This window comes from Molothrus aeneus, chromosome 11, assembly GCF_037042795.1.
Source record: "Molothrus aeneus isolate 106 chromosome 11, BPBGC_Maene_1.0, whole genome shotgun sequence".
Lineage (NCBI taxonomy): Eukaryota > Metazoa > Chordata > Aves > Passeriformes > Icteridae > Molothrus > Molothrus aeneus.
Genome location: NC_089656.1, coordinates 16,469,059 through 16,488,293, shown reverse-complemented (window position 1 = coordinate 16,488,293; position 19,235 = coordinate 16,469,059). Strand labels below are relative to the sequence as shown.

The 19,235-nt window shown below is 40.8% G+C and overlaps 1 protein-coding gene across 1 annotated transcript in view; it reads right to left on the bottom strand.

Moving 5' to 3' along the window:
• Window positions 1-19,235, bottom strand: part of CDYL2 (chromodomain Y like 2) — a 60,996-nt gene that overhangs the window by 11,967 nt on the left and 29,794 nt on the right. Inside the window, exons 2-4 of the mRNA XM_066557646.1 lie at window positions 16,537-17,131; window positions 8,218-8,435; window positions 70-242 (exon numbers count right to left, since the gene is read on the bottom strand). Of these exons, the coding sequence (XP_066413743.1) occupies window positions 70-242; window positions 8,218-8,435; window positions 16,537-17,131 (986 nt within the window). The remainder of the gene's footprint in view (window positions 1-69; window positions 243-8,217; window positions 8,436-16,536; window positions 17,132-19,235) is intronic.

Below are 19,235 nucleotides of genomic sequence, written 5' to 3'. Positions count from 1 at the left end.
CCTGATAAATATCTTTATAATCACACACTGCATTTCATAATTTAGAGATCATAGGTAAGCTTGGGTCACCTTATAGCTTCTGCAATCCTAGTGCTTTCCTTTCTTCTGTCATTGGATAACCTGCCAATTAAATATGAGTAATCTAGGCCACTACAGAATACACTTCCCACTGCGCTGAGAAGTAAGAGTTTACTGTCATCAGCTGATGCATTGCACAATGCTCTCCGAACTTCCTTCATGATCTGTGGATAAAGAAAAGTAAACAATTCGACATGCATGCCGTGGCAATATCATTTCCCTACTTTTACAAACCTTATTGATTTTGAGAGACTTAAATTTTGGGCACTATTAATAGTTACATCAATTATATAGAGAATTTTAATACAGAATGATATTAGAATCATTAGAATGATAACACTGAGAGTTTGCAGAATATTTTCTATTTGGCAGTGCTTTCTTGATGTTTTTTTAATTCCAAGAAGTTTTAGGAGTTGGCGGTTCTTTGTTGTATGGGAAATTCTACCCAGCTTAGGCTATTTGATTGCAATTTAATAATTTCAATATCTCTTCTTTATTTTCATTGTGTACATCACTGTATCCTCAGGAACATGTTTATCATAGCAAAAGCCTATTATTAACCTCAACAGCTTGAAAGCAGAATTTGTAAACCCCAGTTTTAAATTCTTCAACTATTTTGGTTTATATGACTTCAACCAGAGCAAAGCAGGACAAGAGGACATCATATACATCAACATGACAAATATATTCTTCATTTTTACAGTTTACAAAAGGTAAATCATTAAAGTCCCTTGAAAAAGAGACATTTTAACTTTGTTTTACAACTGGATCAAGCTATTAATTACACCATAAAACAAACCTAATCAAAATCTGTATAGAGTTGAGCTGCTGGTATTGTAGGAAAATGGCCTTTCACCTGAGCAGAGAATTGTTTCCTAATGACTTTTAAAAGGAAATTTTATTTCATAAACTTCTGATGCTTAACTTCTTGTTTGGTCACAGATGGGCATGGTTTGTGAGCTGTAACTCATTTCAGCCCCCTCTCCTCTATAATGTGCTCCTCATTTCAAATAATTTGCTCCTCACTGCAAGGGCCCTGATTTCATCTAGTGTGACACCTCCTGTCCTTAATCATACCCATGTGTCAAAGTATTTCCTATAGACATGGTCCTGCTATCTCAAAGTTTTCTCTTTTGCACCAAAAGATTTGCTGTTGGTGTAAATTTAGGTAAGAGAGAGCTAAATGTGGCTGGGGATTTAAATAGAGTTTCCATGTGAGAGAAACCCAAGATTTTTTAGCCTGTGATTATTTCTGTTCACTACTTTCTGTTACAAAAACTTCTTTAGATCTCTGAAGTGCCTTGTTTAAGAAATGTCCCTGAACACTGAAGTTTTGTTGATGCCACCCCCTGGTTAGCCTTTTAATAGAAATCCTATGGGTTGTGCTGCTTTCCCTATGGGTTTGTGTAAAGATGAGTATTACTGGCTGCTGGGACTGGCCATGAGAGAGCAGCTGGTGAACTTTCAGATGCTTGACTGCTACAAGAGCACTTCAGAACGCCTGTAAGACTGAGTGTGTGACAGTGGGTGGAAGTGAAGTAATTAAAAGCTGCAGAATTTGGAAGTGTATTTGAAATTCTTATGCAGGTACAAAAATGTCATCAGCAATTTTAGGAGCACTGTTTATTCTGAGAGTCTCAGAGGCTGTCTCAGCCCTCAGCTTAGAGAAACACAGCAACACTGCACATATAATGGGGAAACAAAGGGGAAAACCCCCGAAAACCTTTAATCAGTGTTAAAATAGAAACTTTAGAATGTGGTAGACATTAAAATTTAAAAAAAAGTATTTTGGTTTTCCTAGTTCCATCTGAATGCAATGTTATCCTCTTAATTCAGGGTAAAAGATCTCACAATCTGCTCTTTCTTAGGGTGAATGTATAAATAATATTAGGGAATACATTTTTTCCATCCAGTGTTGCATTAAGTATGATGCCATGACGATACCCATTCAGCAAGTTCCTTTATTATTCCCCTTCCTTCAGTGGTATTTGCCTTTGAGCCACCTCTTTGCTGTCACCAGTGATCTCCTTCACACCCATCATTCTGTTACAAACCTGCCTCTTTTTTATCTCGCCCCTCACTGATCTGGATGACTAAAGCCATCTAAAACCCATCCAAATTTTTGAGCCGAGGTTACATTTCTTGTAAGAAAAACCAATATTCTGCCATCACTGTTTTTCTAGTGTTTTAGAGAGGGTGACATTGAGTCTGTTATTAGGAATCAATTTCTCAGATATGGTTAAAAGTGGGAAAGCTTTGGTTACTACTTTTGAGCAGGAGGGGAAATTTAGTTCCCCTGCTCCACTTGTTTGTATCAAAAGGAAACCATTATGTACCAGCATTATCAGACTCCAAAAAGTATAGTTTTTTCTAAAGAGCCTTAAGTTGTCATTCACTTTTATCATCCAGAGGTGCTTGGAGGCTCACTGGAATCCAGCAATGCCAGCCAAGTCCACGCTCCCTCCCTTGGTCAGGAACTTTGCCACGGTTCCTTTGCAGGTCCCTTTGTCACTTGGCCTGGCTGCAGCAGCTGCTGCTCACTGCTGCCTCTGAGCCTTGGCTTTCCCCATGGGTTATCTGGGGATGGGCATTTCTCCCCAGCTATTTCTGTGATTACAGGGAAGCTACAAGCAGGAAAATAATTATAAGAGATCTAGTTTGTCTGCAAGGTTGCAGAACTGTGTGGTGAACTGTAGTACTGTAAAGTAAATATAATCTTAGTTTGGAACTGCTCTCTGTTTTAGGGACAAATTTCTGTTTCATGTGGTAGTGAATTCAGTTCTCAAATACAGAGATACAACCTGTCTTTAGTTACATTTCTTTGTCAGATTCCATATTCTTTTTCTTTCTTCCATAGCCCTTAAACCTTTCCCCATCTTGCTAAAACTATGGCATTAGTCCAATAAATTTTATTTTCTCTAGTGGACCGGATCTAATGCTACTATTTCCAGAGCTCCTTAGCAATATTCTCCAGATCTATGCTTTTATTATTTAGCTTTTTTATGGCCTTTTAGGTAATTTTCAGTTGTGGGGACAGTATTTCTTTTTGAATGCATTTGATGAAAGTTTCTGAGGCAGTATTTACACAACAGTATGGGCCAGTTATTTAGGTTATGATAGTTGACTGGATTGTAAATTTAGACCAGACCTAGTGCTTCACTTACTGTTTTATTGAAACACAAATATATCATAAAATTATCACCTTCTCAGAAGTTGCTTATATTTTTAATCCTGTCAAGTAAGTAATCTCATTAATTCTTGAACAGGACATCTTATATTGCAAAATAAACATGAACCAGTTAAAAACTTAATTAAACTTCTAAGAGCTTATTTTAATGCCTTTTGCTGGAAGTAGGAAATTTCCAAAGGTATTTGGTGCCCTTTGCTTTCCATCTTGCTTACAGTCTGGGAAAATCAGAGCTAGGAATTTATCACCACAATTACATAAAGTATTTTGAACAGAAATCTCTTGTTCACATAAATAGAAACACTAATTAATAAAAGTTAACTTTTCTCAATCTCTGGGGACTCACTGTGATATTCTTAAAGGTAATTTAAGAATATTCTTCAAGATAATTTAATTTATTCTGTAAATATTACCCTAAACCCAAATTTTAAAGCCATTCCATTGTTCTTAGAACATCTTCCCGACTTGTGCTTTCTAACATAAATGAATTTTGTGTTACTGGTTCTGAGTCCTGTCTGTCCAGCACCTAAAGGATTTGGGAACCTCGAAAGCCGCAGAAGCACTGGCCCAAACCCACAATTTACTTTTGTGTAGAGAGAAGAGCTACAGAGAACAGTAAACTTGTACCTGCCTCTTTTTTATTATTTCCAGGTTAGGAAAAGTGAAGGCAAACCAGTGCTCCAAAATGTACCTGGCAGAACTTTATACCTTGTTATTCAGATTTGAAATTTGAAACCTGATTCTTGTGCGTGAGAAGATACTTGAGGTAGTTCTGTCACTCTTGGGTGGAAGCACCGGCTGTTTAGAGAATGTTTCACTTTTAATTCAGGGGAATATTAACTCCTAGCTCTGTTTATAGTGTTAAATGAGAAGAGCTGATGGGTCCATTTAGTCTGAAACAGAATTTGGATCCTTGAGATGTGCTGAGTTAAAACAGCAGCAGCACCACTGGAGAAGGAACTTCAGGAGCAGCAAAAGTCCCACAAGAAAAAATGCCCGAATGGAATTCATAATTAAATATTTCAGAAATGTATTTAAAAAACAAAAGTAGCAAGCCTAAGCTACTGAAATAAGAACAAGCTGTGCTGTTTCGTGGCACTGCCTTGGAAGTTTTATAAACTCTTGTAAAAAATAAGAAAGAATTTCTATAGTGCCCTGAACATTTCTGTAGAAAGAACTCAATTACTAAAGAAGCACAAAGCCAACATCAATCAGTGCAAAGGCTGCTGGAAGAGCATTGGCACATTCCATGCTAAAATCACCTGCACAAACGGGATTACCAATAACATAGGATGAAGAGTCAGGTAGAATTCCCTAGACTTTAATTTTTTTTGGGGGTATAAATAACTTCTTTGCTATTTTAATTAAATTGGCATAAATACCGGGGCCAATGGTTGAACACAATCATTAATTTCATCTGAAGATTCCTATAAAGCCAAAAGGGAAGCAGAGCTGTTGAGGGGTGAATGGGATTTTGTATAAGCTTAGGTTTAAAAGTTTAAAATGACTGTTTGCAGTGCACACCTTTTTTTTCTTTAACATAGATGGCCAAGTATAACCAGGCCACTATTTAAGCACATCAAATAAACCTGCTCTGAATAAATGATTCATTTGCTATTTGGCAAACATAATTTACTGAATGTCTAATAAAACTTGAAGTTAGCACTTCTTTACACAAAGTGAAACACACTTTCTTCATTTTGTAGGAATTGTGTGTTTGTATTTCGTATTCACTGGGGACAAAAGGCATCAAAACTGAAAATGCTCTGAACATCCCTAAAATGCTTTGTCAGTTCGCCTCACCTGTGGCTATGGGTGACAAACTGCAGGGACAAGCCATTCAACACCTTCCTTCTTTCAGTTCCTGGGGTTTTTGCTGTAATTGCCAGCAAGAATGTGAAATTGCCAGTCCTGGAGGTGCTGGATTTTGTGGTGTGAATGATCATGGGCAGCAGCCTGGACTGAGGCCAAAGGAGCTGTTTCATGTTTACAGCCATGAGTCTTCCAAGGGCAAGAGCCTGTGATCGCTCTTGGCCTGGATGAGGTTTAAACAGACAATCTCCATGTGGAGAACTCAATACCTGATTAATTCCTGACCATCCTGGTCAGTAAAGTGGTTTTCTAAAATGCATTTCCTGGTTTTCAAGTGAGCTTCAATAAAGGTTCTAGAAATAGTCTGTGCTGGTGATGCAGGGAGAGGACTATTACATGCTTATCATTTATTCTTCCACAGAGGTGGGTTCCTGGCATATTGAAAACTCTCAAAGGATGAAATGGATTGGTTTGGCAGATCCAAAGAGGCTGAATTAATCACCTGGTTAGAGCATCTGAACTCTGCTGATGTGGAACAGCACAGCCAGCAATGTAAAGGTATGTCTGCTCTGACAGAACACAGACAGTCCATGATTTCATGCTTTTTCAGGCCCTTGAGCTCCTTCATTTAAATTACCTGCAGTGTCAATTAGTGGTAATTAAGACAGAGATGGAGTGATGGATTTGATGCAATCTAATGCATTTTAAGAAATTAGTGTTAAAAGCAAGTGTTGGGAGTTCTGTGGTAATTACCAAGATAGTTCTTCTAAATATTAGTTTAAAAACTAGGAGTGAAATATGTTGTGTACCATCAGTTTTAGCCATTTAATATCACTCAGTGCATTACTGCCCATGTGTATGTGTGCATTTGAGAAGGGGACTCATCATACCTGCCCATTGTAAGTAATTAACTTCAAAGTTACTCATTTTCTTATTGAATAACATGATTCCCCAAAGCTACAATCTCCTCTTCCCTCAGGTGGGGCTCAAACTGGTGTTTCATACACTCCTGAAGTTGCTGTGTAGGACAGAGAGGGCAAAAAAGGCCGAGATCTCCCCAGTGAGGGCAGCCCTTGGAGGAGCTCTGCCTGCAGGATGCTCAGACAGGCCAGGCTGGTGCTCCCTGCTCCATGGCAGCCCCTGTCCATCCATCAGGCCTTTACTGCCTGTGGAACAGGGCTCAGGTGTGGAACAGGCTCAGGTGTGGAACAGGCTCAGGTGTGAACAGGCTCAGGTGTGAACAGGGCTCAGGTGTGAACAGGGCTCAGGTGTGGAACAGGCTCAGCTGTGAACAGGCTCAGGTGTGAACAGGGCTCAGGTGTGGAACAGGCTCAGCTGTGAACAGGCTCAGGTGTGAACAGGGCTCAGGTGTGGAACAGGCTCAGGTGTGGAATAGGCTCAGGTGTGAACAGGGCTCAGGTGTGGAACAGGCTCAGGTGTGAACAGGGCTCAGGTGTGGAACAGGGCTCAGGTGTGGAACAGGGCTCAGGTGTGAACAGGGCTCAGGTGTGGAATAGGCTCAGGTGTGAACAGGGCTCAGGTGTGAACAGGGCTCAGGTGTGGAACAGGCTCAGGTGTGAACAGGCTCAGCTGTGGAACAGGGCTCAGGTGTGAACAGGGCTCAGGTGTGAACAGGCTCAGGTGTGAACAGGCTCAGGTGTGGAACAGGGCTCAGGTGTGAACAGGCTCAGATGTGAACAGGGCTCAGGTGTGAACAGGCTCAGGTGTGGAACAGGGCTCAGGTGTGGAACAGGCTCAGGTGTGGAACAGGCTCAGGTGTGAACAGGGCTCAGCTGTGGAACAGGGCTCAGGTGTGAACAGGGCTCAGGTGTGAACAGGCTCAGGTGTGAACAGGCTCAGGTGTGGAACAGGGCTCAGGTGTGGAACAGGGCTCAGGTGTGGAACAGGGCTCAGGTGTGAACAGGGCTCAGGTGTGGAGCAGGCTCAGGTGTGGAACAGGCTCAGGTGTGGAACAGGGCTCAGGTGTGAACAGGGCTCAGGTGTGGAACAGGCTCAGGTGTGGAACAGGGCTCAGGTGTGGAACAGGCTCAGGTGTGAACAGGTTCAGGTGTGGAACAGGGCTCAGGTGTGGAGCAGGCTCAGCTGTGGAACAGGGCTCAGGTGTGAACAGGCTCAGCTGTGAACAGGGCTCAGGTGTGGAACAGGGCTCAGGTGTGAACAGGCTCAGCTGTGGAACAGGGCTCAGCTGTGAACAGGGCTCAGGTGTGAACAGGGCTCAGGTGTGGAACAGGCTCAGGTGTGAACAGGGCTCAGGTGTGAACAGGCTCAGGTGTGGAATAGGCTCAGGTGTGAACAGGCTCAGGTGTGAACAGGTTCAGGTGTGGAACAGGGCTCAGGTGTGGAACAGGCTCAGGTGTGAACAGGGCTCAGGTGTGCTCTCTTCTCTCTAGGACACCCATCCTGATGCAAGCACTCATGGACACCCCTTTTCTCCTGGCATGGGAATGGTCTAACGGGGCATTGCAGCCACAGGGGATGGAAGGAAAAGCTCCTTAGCCCTTTCAGTGATCCATGTGTGTACTGGGATAGCACAAGCTGCAAGTCTGAGTCTGCCCCTGTGTGTATAATGTTTGGAACAAGGGAATTAATTTTTATCTTTTATATGTTGTATGACTTTATGCAATTCAGCTGAGGATAGAGCCCCTAATTGGTTAAGATTTCATAAATAAATACAGTGATTCAGAGAAAAAGTAATTAGGGATCAAGATGGAATTTAGAAAGGCTGTCTCAGGATATAGACTGAAATTCTCTGTATACAACTGGAGCACTATTTTAATTAGTGAAAGGAAAGAGAGCAGATTTCTCCTAAGGATAGTAAATATCAGTAACTTCAACGTGTGAAAAGCTGTTTCACACAATTCCATGCTGGAAATACTGATTCTGCCATTCCATTAGTTTTAGTTTTTTTCAGCCATGTGAATTAAAATTTAATTTCCATTGCATTCTTTTGGATAGGAATCCCAAGTGTGAAAAAGTTAGATATGTCTGTACTCCAGACTTCTTTTCTAAATTCATCCATTAGGAAAAAAAAATACATAAAATCAAATTCAAGTGCAGTGTTTGCAAAATAACCCACACATTGGGATGGCTTTCTTTGGCTTTAAGGGCTAAACACTTACCTCTGGGGTCAGTGCATTGTTCTCTGAAGTCTGACTTGACAGCAAAATATGTGTGAACCCATCTTCTTTCCGGACCACAATGTCCCTGAAGCGACAGTTACTTTCGTTTTGGCGCACGCTGTATCTCAGTCTCTTATCGAACACATAATCTTTCTCTCCATCAAGTTTCCTTTTCACAGTGCTGTGTAGGTTCAAGCTTCCACTGGCCAGAGAAGAACCTTGCAGATGGAAAGAATTGAAGCATAATTACCTCTATACCATCAAAGAAATGGAGTGATACTCTCTTTTAGCTTCAATGAAAATAAATATATATATAAAATAACAGGAAAAAATAAATTAAAAAAATGTGCCTGGCTAGTCAAATGTGGCCTCAAGCCATTGTTCTTATTCTGTTCTCCAACGTGCAGAACTTTTTGTTCTCTGATCCGACAACCTCTAGACCCAAGGAACTGATGCCATTTTGGAGAGTATCCACAACAGGGAAAAAAGAGAACTATGGGAAGAAAGATATAATTCCTCCTTAAAAACAAGTAAGAGCAATAGTAAGTCAGTTTTAAAAGAGAGTTTATTCTGACTTACTCTGTGTATGAACTGCAAACCATTCCTTTGCTGATGTCTACAGTGTTTCTGTAATAGGCAATAGATGATGATTGGTAACAGTGCTGTGTGGGGGTGTTGAAGGAACTTTATAGGGTTTGTATGTAATAATCCTTTTCTAATTACAGATATTTCACTCTATTGCCATTAAAAATAAAGCAGAGACAGGTTGTTGAGGGACAGAGATTAAAGTCACTGGTTTTTGTTTATATAGATACCAGCCCACAATGCAGTATTTTTAAGAAAGGCCAAGAGAGAGCTGAATGAAAACACCTTTGTTTGCTCTGTTCTTTACTCCTGCCAAAGCTGACCTGTTCCAGCTCCTGGTTTCAAATAACCCGGAATTTTTAAAGGGCAGATGACATGAATATTAGAATACAGGTTTAAGTCACCACCATCCAATTAAAAATGCTCTGCTGGAATAGAATTGAACAGTGAATTCATGACAGATGCCTCTCAACCAGAATCACTTACCCTCATTTTGGATTAGCTATGTTTCAGCCTGGTGCTTATGTAGGTAACTGATCTGTCTGACACCTCACAGTTGGCAGTGGCCTGTGGAATTGTTCACAGTGTGTGAAATCCTGTATGTGCACTGCAGTTAGGAGGTGGGATGTGAACACACAGCCAGTGCTCAGTGGTGTGTGACAGGGGCTCATGTGGTGTGTGCATGTGGGTACTCACACATCTACTCACAGGGATCCACCTTGGTCCAGGAGCCTGTTCAGTCAGTCAGGAAACTCTTTTTGTTGTTGAATTAAGAGATACCATCTAAAGCATTGCCTGGGTTATACTGAATAGAGGATTTGCCTGGTGCTATGCAAACATGGCCAAATTCCATTAAATCATCACTTAAAAAAAATCTTTTGACACCAAAAAAGTTGGAAATCTGTTTTCTTGACAAAAAGCATCCACAGGTGCAGAAATTACCATGTGTTTGAACTTTAAATGCTGTGAATAATTCCTATGGCACGTTTCTTCTTTTTCTTAAGGTTGTTTTTTTAAATGTATTCTTACAACAGAAATCAACTTGTGAAATTACTAATAGAACACCAATGTCATTGGGAATAATGTAGTGAAACTAATTAACCCTTTGACTGAGGCAGGCTATTAAATATTGCACTTTTATCTATTCAATGCTTAACCAGCAATAAGCTACTGAATTGTGGTGATTTCAAACTCCCAAAAAAGTGTAAAGAGCTTACAAAATCAGAGTCACAAATGCCCATAGAATGGAAGGTGTGTCAGACTAACTGTAGTGATTATCTACCTTGTGTGGAAGATTATGCTACATCTATTTTAAATACAGATGGTAAGAGAATAGTAGAAGATTAATTCATTCAGATAACCCAGCTCAACAAAAAGCCTCACAGTAATTTTTTGGTTTATTTTATTCTTTCTTATGTATTCAGTTTGTAAATGAATGCATGATGTAAGAAACTATGGATCTTATCACAGTATTTTAACCATCTGGATGCCAGCTGAAAGAAATTTCATCAGGGGAAAGATCTAAATTCAATATGAGAGAAGCATAAATGAAAAAGTGCCATTTCCAAAAGTGGATCATTAAGAGAACAATATATAGTGAGTAGCTTGTTGTTTCTGTGTCTCCAGTGCACCCCTGTAATCTGGTTTAATCCGATCAACTGGAGAAAATGATCAGCACACTCCAAAGACAGCCCTGCTGTGGAACCAGGCCAGTTCACAGGGCTGCTGTGGGAGGTGCTGGAGCTCCTGAGGCTCTGCTCTGGAGCCACTGGGATTGTCTCTGCATGAGGCTCAATATCAGCACCTGCTCAGTGCACACAAGGGGAGCAGCACCTGAGTATGTCAAGGTGAAAAATGACTGTGACAGGCAAAAAGAGACATTCAAAGACTCAAAGCAATTTGTACTGCACGTGAAACAAATTAAGGATGCCACCAATTAACTAAGGAAGCTTTAGATACATCTAAGTGTAGTTTTCTGGCTTAATTGTGAGTATTTGATGCTCAGTCTAAGTACAAAAAGGAAACAGAAAAAATGGGAGAAAATGCTCTTTACTGGGAGTTTAATCTAATTATTACTTTGTATTTAATCAGCAGTAGAACTTGTGGAATACCTCAGGCAACATTTATATTTACAAGAAGCTTCAATATTTTTTAAGGAAACCTAAGATGTTCCCAGACCACTGCTGCATGCAGTAATCCTTCTCCAAGAATGGCAGTAAAAGAGGGCAGTAAAGGATGCTATTTAAGGAGAAAATGCAAGCTTGGTTGCTTTCTGCAGTCCTTTCCCATAGTATCATCCCTAAGTGTTGTACAGAAATATGAGAGGGCTCATCCCTCCTGTTTCCTTCAGCGTTTGCTTGTGGACCTTTTCATGGATTTCTCTAATCCCCTTCTGAGCCTGTTGATGCTGTCTGTCTCCACAGCTTCCTGTGGTATGAGTTTGAGAAGTTGGGTAGCCACTACACAGAGAAGAATTTTCTTTCATCTGTGCTTTTATCTGATGTTCCACCAGTTTCAGTGAGTGGTCCCTAGTTCTGCTATCAAGGGATTTCAGGAGCAGCAGTTCTGCATTTAGTATATTTGTGGCCTTGATGATTTTGTAAACTTTGATCGTGCTGCCCCCTCAGCCACCCCCTCTCCAAGGCTCTTTTATTCCTGTAATCCTCTTCATTTTAGCTGCCCATCCCTGCATCTTCTACAGTACTCCACCACTGCCAGAGGGTCTGACACTGGGGTTCCATTCTACCAGGCATTGCAGAAAACACAACAGAAATTTATATTCTAAAAGGCTGAGGCAGAGAAAGAGGGAGAGGAAAGTGAGGAAAGATTGCACTGACCCTCAGTGCTTTGGGGGAGCTCCACATCTCCTTCACTGCTTCTGCCCACTGCTGGAGGACACCTCAAGCTCCTGTTATTTTCAGATACATATTTTCTGAGTGTTTCATCAGAGCCAGTTTAATGGTGCAGTCCCTGTGCCACCACCCTCCACAGCAACCCCAGTACTGGTAAGAGCAGCCACACCATGAGTTGGCCTGGTGATCTGCTCTGGCTGAAAACTCAGCCTGCAAAACTGGTTAATTTTCAAACAGATGCAGTTCACCTTGCAGCCTCAGAAGTATTAAAACTGGTGCAGAGGGAGGGATGGGAATAACAATCAGGGTGTCATGGGAAGGAGAGCTGGACTGCTGCTTTTATTAGCAGTGTGCATTTATGCTGGATGGAAAGGATGATGGAGCTGAGGCTTTAATTTTTCTAGGTGAAATAAGCCATGCTCCCTCACTCTCCCTGAGAAAGCAGCTTGGCATTCCTCAGTCTTCCCAATAGCCTTTAACTGCCTCTTTTCTGTCTTTCTTGTGGGTAATGGTTAATGCTGTACATACTTAAAAGCTCTGTTCTGTTGATAATTTACTAATAATTTCAGACTTCTCCAGCTAAGGGAGCATCTGTAAGATATCTAAAAGCAATGGGTTTTTATCCAAACTAGGAGAGCAAGCATGTTTGCTTGTCTTTTACTGCCAGTATTCTTTCAGAAGAAATAGAACAGAATAAGCTAAAAAACCAAGAGGCAGCAGTGACTAAGTCACAGAGAGTATTTAAATCAAGGGCACCATGAGACTACAAAGATTTTTGTAGTGGAGAAAAACAGTGGTTAGTGATATGTGACAGGCAGAAATTCTTCAGCAGATGGTACACAGAAAGAGAGATGTAGAAAAAGGAAAGATAAAATTAAGAGGGGATGTTTTTTGATGCTGTCAAGAAACTTGACAAAACAATAACTCTCAATTACAATATCTGGAGAGAAACAGAAATGTAGTAACAGAAGACAACAAATATCATCAGAAAGACCAGTATTGTTAGCTCCTGGGAGCATCAATGGAAGCTGTTCACAGAATTTTTCAATATTTTCCAATTTGCAGACCCTTAAATAACTGTCAGTAAAGATGATCCTGCTCTCCCTATGGCAGGATGTGTAGAAGACAGTTTTTGGTATTAAAGATCTGTCCTTTCTTCCACAAGGTCCCAGGCCTTCACTGGGACATTTTGTGCACACACCTGAGGGTACACACTCATCCTTCTGGGGTAAAGACCTTCCTGATGGGAGTTTGTCTAGAGGCAGGAGAAGAAACACTTGTACCCAAGTGGATTTATACACAAAACCAAAGAGACTGGTGGAAATTCATTTAAGGAGTCATCAAAAGCTGGGTTTCAAATAGCTGTTATTTGTTTGAACAGAACTGCCATGGACAGACAAACAAAATAGCCATTATTTGATTACTTCTAATTTAAATATTACTGTGTATATTGCTTGGTTCAATGCATTGGTGGTTAAAGATTATTATAATATGAAACAATACTGGTTGAGGTTGGTGGGGTTTGGAGACCTTCAAGCATAGGCCCACACTGGTAGCAGAGCTGGGCCTACAGCCAGGTTCGCAAATTGTAGGGAATTTTTGACTTTTCCAAATCCAGGCTTCATCTCATGACAAACCTTAAATTTCTACACATAATTTCTGTGCAGTCTTACACTTAGCTTAGAGAAATGAATCTGACATTCATTTGGGTTCCATACAGGCAATCTGAAAGCTGACACAAATGTCTGCTCCCTCAGATTCTGAACGGGGCTGCCCAGGAGCCACAGCTTCTGGGAGCCAAACCAGGTCCTCCAGGCTCCCTCTTTGTTGCACATCTAGTGCCTGGGAGCCCTGCAAGCACTGATGGAGCAAGCCAGGCTTTCAACTTCCAGACTCAGTGGCAGACTGCCTGAAACCTCTGGCATAGCTGGCTGCCTCCAAGCTAAACGTGGGAGTCCTGCCAAGCAGACTGCCACACTGCTCCTGCTCCCTAGGGACACAGCCTTAGGACCTTGGCTCAGATTTGGAGAAAGTTTTGAAACCCAAGATGTTTGGAACAAAATTTCAGTTATTCATCAAATTGGGCATTTTTCTCTGAAACTTTCTTCATTTGTAATTTGTAAAATTTCAGCCTGGTTTTAGTGTGGATTTCTGTGATAATAATGGGACACAGGGCAGGATCACACTGGGATCCTCTGTGTGTGAATACTGAGGGAGTTCAGGAAACTGTTGGACTTGGTGAAGAGTAGTGCAAATTACTTCCACTTGATGTTTCAGGCCCCTGTATCAGGAAATGTGGCTCCTCTCAAGCTTGCAGGGCAATATTAAGGAAAAAACCTAGTGATTTGATTTTGACCCTTCTTCACCAATTTCTGTCTGCTATTACTCAGGCAGTCTCATCTCTCCTCTTTGTAGTCTTCTCCACTCTGCATGTGCTGGGTATCACACAGCAGGACTCGAGGGATTTCTGACCTTGGCAGAGCTGCTGAATTTGGGCTTTTCAGAAAAGAACCAGGCAGAGATTTAAAGATCTCTTCCCTTTGCCTACAGAATGCAAGGGGAAGAAAATACAGAACCCAAGTGATGGATTTGGAGAACACAAAAGCTGTCATAAAGAGCTGTTTGAAAGGAGCTGAAGAGATCAGCTCTTGGGCCAGGAGAGAACACCTGGCTGCTCAGGCAAAGCAGCTTTCCACTGAAGCAGAGCTCTCTGCCAGAGATTATTCAATCAGGGGTGATGGAGGCCACTCCTTAGCTCTTGTGGGGACAAAGGAGAGGCTCATTTGACCTTACAGTTCTTTGTGACCCTTCAGTTCTTCATTAAACAAAAAATTCTAAAATATGGGAATTAATGCATTTCAAAGATACATTTTGTATCAGAACTTCTCCACTAATAACATAAAATAAAATATTAGAAAAACTTAATTAGAAACAGTAAAAAAAAAACCACCAAAACTTTATACACATCTGTAATTAGATATGCAAATCGTCCTAAAGAAGCAGGTAACTTTTAAGCATTCTTACATGAGCTCAAACTCCTCAAAATGAAAAAGACAAAATACACTTTTAAAGTGATTTAACTTCAAATTTCATTGGTATCATCAGGAGTACTTATGCATCTAAATCTGACCATGCATTTTGCTGGTTTGGGAGTTTTAGTAGCATATTTGATGCCTGGTTTGAAAGATTCCAGTAGCTGTCACATATAGCCAGTAAGACTGGGCAAGGTCAGTTCTCCTGCCCAAATCAAGGAGCATTTGCCAGGTTGCCAGTAGGGTGGAAAATGGAAAGGAGGGTGATATGATTTGTGTTGACTTCTGAAAAGTTTTTGGCAGGGCAATTCACCAGAAGCTGTTAAGGAAATGAGTACTATCATGGGCTATAGAAAGTAGCTAATAAAAATAAATTATTGGAACAAATGGTTACTTTTCATCATGTCAAGCTGGCTGTCCCAAGGACCTGCAGGAGGATTAGTTTATTTAATGTATGTATTAATGAGCTGGGAAGAGAAATATGAGAGGAAAACTTGAAGGCAATACAAAATAAGTAGAGTGAAAACTAGGAAAGATTTTGAAGAGCTTCACTGAATCAAAATAAAAAGGTGAATTGGCAACAGTAAAGCAGATTAAATGCATAGTGAAAGGGATCATACATAAAGCTGTGTTCTAAATTAACTGTAACAGGGAAAGAAAAAAACCCCAAGAGCAACTGTGGATCACTCAATGAAAACCTTTATGCAGTGTGTAAGAGCAGAAAAAATAATTCTCCAAAGGTTCTATCATCACTCTATCAGTAAGCAGTGGGAAATCATTTGGAACAGCTCCTGCTGTTTTTAAAAGGTATTAAAACCACCCCCCACACCAATGGCACAAGAAGATACTCAAAACTCTCAGAAATCAGCAAAGCCTTCCAGGTGGTAGGAAGGCTGAAAAGGCTGGAGCTGCCTACTGACTGACAGGGCATCCTCCACCTCATCCCTGCATAGAGGGACAAGAGGCTACTCAGTGAAAGTAAAGGTCAACTCCCCGCCAACAAAACCCCAAATCCCAAAACTTGATCAAAGAGAATGTGCATCTTATTGTTAGCTCCTAAAAATAACTGTCACAAAAGACCATTGAGGCTGTAAATTTGGTAGGATTAAAAACAAACAAACCAAAAAGATTGGACACATATAGATAATGAGAAGCTATTTAATTTCCATTAAGTTGAATAGTTTTTATAGAGAATATAAACCTTATTCTTTGAGAAATAAGCCAGTCAGTAACTAAGATGATTAGAGAGAAATGTCTCTATATCTTCTTGTTCACTTCAAGACTGTTTGTAACTTCCTCTAAAGTCTGTCTTAAGACTTGTGATGTGTCCAGTTACTGTCAGAGACAAGGACCTGGCTGTTCTGAGTGTTCCTGATTATGACAAGCATTGATACTGAGAACTTGAATCTTATTCAGCCACACTTACCAGGGCACTTTAGCAAGAGTGGTATTAATTCTAAAATAATTCTGGTTTCTCTAGGCCACTGGGTTTGAGCACACCCAACAGTAGTGATTTGTTGCATGGTGATACACAAACCCAAAGCTGCAGCACTATACACATTTCAGTTGTCATTCCTACTCCATGCCCTGTCCTCACTTCTTCCCATGGGGATTTACACTGCAAATCTCGTGAGAGAGCCCACACTGCTTCACCATCACTCCGTGGGAACGGGAAAGAGAGAAGCCAACTGATAAAAAAAGTGTGTAATATGTAGGGAAAGTGTGGAACTTGTTTGTGTGCTTCTCACCATAGCACTTGTGTGACAACAGTTTTTCCACGAGTGGGCCCTACTTGCAGTTGCCGCAATTAACACCCCCTCCCGCACAGAGGAGTTCTGTAAATCACATACCAATTCCATTCACCACAGGGGAATTGTTACTGACTTCCAACACGCTGGACAAGTTTTCTTCTCCTTCGTGATCATTTAAATCCACATTTTGCTGCTGTGAGCCATTCCCAAAATGTCTAGAATCTTTCTCATGGCTGCCATCTCCATTCTGCAGACCATTATGTGGCTTTTTCAGTGGCATAATCTGTAAACCGCTGGGAGTAGTTCGGTAAGTCACAGTTTTAGCAGCCCTGTCATTTGCAGATCCTGGCTTTGCTGCATATCCTCGTTTCTGTTTTTGATGAGATGGATTAATTCTCTTCCTTTTGTGTGTTGATCCTTTAGACTTCCCAGATTCAGAAGGTCTATGTGATATTTTCTCAACAGACGAGCCTCGGCTTTCCCGCAGCAGTTTGGGAACGCTGGCCTGTTTGCCGTGCCTGGATCGCTTCTCTCTGCTAACGTGCAGTCTGTTGAACTCATCAATAAATTCTTCACAATGCAGTAGGTGGTGTTCAGGTTCCCAGGTGTCTTCATTGCTCCCATAGCCTTTCCACCTAATCAGATATTCCCATTTGCCCTTCTTGTTCTTCCTTTTGTCTACAATCCTCTCTACCTAAAAGGAAAAACCAAAACTGTGTTAGAAAGAATGCCCACGAACAAACCTGGCAGTAAAGGAGTGAAACAGACAGCCCCAGTGGTATTTTGACAGCAAGGCCACTGCCCCTTCTGAAAACATTTAAAAGAGACATGAACACATCCTCAAATCTGATCTGGGCACTTGCTCCAATGTGAAGAAACAAGAGAGAGTCTGAGATCATTAATGAAAGCACAATTCCTTTGAAAATCTGGTTGCAAAATGAGACTCTTGCTTTACATTCCTCAGCTACCTCTTGTTTCAAAGAGCCAACTAAAGTGGTTTTTGCTGCTTTGTTTGTTACTGATCATTCTCCTGAATCCACACATGTATTTTGTCCCTATAAGCTTCCCCAGTCTTCTTTGTGTCTTGAAACTACCTTGAACAGAGAACTGATGACAACAAATTGCAGTATTTTACATCAAAGTTCTTGTTTGCAGTAGTGTGCATTCACTTTGCTGCTTCCAACTTACACAAATTTGTAGTTTTAGGAATTCAATATTTGAGTAAATGCACAAAATTTTTGAATGCACCAATTAAAAAAAAAAAAAAAGCAAACAAAGGGCATTAAGTCAGGATTCTCACATTGAAGGAATGAATTTCATCAGCCTGTGCTGGAGAATGGAGAATGTCATTGTAAGGACCATTTCTACACCAAGGGTTAGTGGACTGTATTGGGAATGCACCCTAAATGTGAATTAACAGCATCATTATACTGTGGAACCTGGATGCTGGTCAAGCCTCAAGTAGGAGGATGCAGAGAAAAATCCAAACACACCACACCAGTGGCAGCAAATTGGGATTAAACTGCACCAAGTGAAATTCAGATCAAGTCACTAGGAAAAATGTTATAATGGCAGTCGGAATGAAATATTGGAATAGTACTTGGTAATGTGGAGAAGGTAGAGAGGGTTTATAGAACAGTTTTTGTTACATGTATCTGCTATGAAAAGTCAATGCTGTAAGATCAGTTATGCTAAGGAAAATTTCGAAGACTCTCCCAGGTTTTCTTTTTTCATTGTTTAATTTTTGTTTTTTGTTTTTAATATGTGGTTTATGAAGGATAAAGATGCCACTAATGAAAAAAAAATCATTATCATTAACCCAAAGCAGTATTGTTAATTTAGAAGAATAAATAAGTGGATAGATCATGTAACAGCTTTCACTGCTCCTCAAAGAAAAATCATCTCATGTGAAGAACAACAGTGGAAACTGTAAGGAGAATTTAACCTTGAAGAAGGGCAATCACAGCAGTGTAAGTAATTGTTCATTTTAGGTCCCTTGTTAGAGCAAACCAATGGATTAATTCTGTCTGTTCACTGCCTGGAACTGTACATTCATAGAAATCTTGGTGGGTTCCCCAAAGGAGTCTAAATGTAATTAGCAACTAAACATTATAGTTCTATCTCAGTTCATTTACATGGGAACTGTGCTGAGATATCTGTCTCTGAGTCATAGTGGACACCTTCCTCCATCTCCAGGGCTCCCACTGCAGCATCTCAAACAGCTCCTTCCTGTGCTCTGGCTTATCAGATATCTACACAGAACCACTCAGAAGCAAAGCAAGGCATCCTCTTTACTCTGAATTTAGCACAGTCCCCTTCAGGATTGCTCAGAGAGGCAAAACAATTAACTGAAGCTCAGGCTGGGCAAGTTTGAGATCATTTGTCTAAAAAGAGGGAAAAGGCTTCACAAAATGAATGAACTGGCATTTTTTTTTCCTCATGTGGGATGTGTGGCTTTCAATTGTCAAACTAATAGTAGTCTTATTATGATCTTGTTGACTTTATAGAGAGCAGCTGTCCAAATTAGCCTTGGCTTTAAAATATTTTCATCTTCCTATCAGGGACTAGCCAGAAAAACTGTACATTGAACCACGGAACTCTGTGTGGGCTGCCTGTGGATTTGTTACCTTAATTACTGCAGCTTCCTAAAGCAAGGAGCAAAACACATGCATGTGTGTCCTGGGGAAAAAATGAAATTGCTGCTAAACTTGGTAGACCACAGCTATCAGTACTGGAGAGTGTGGGTTCCTGCTTTTCTGTCTGTACCAGATAAACAATGTACATGCATTCCCCTCCCT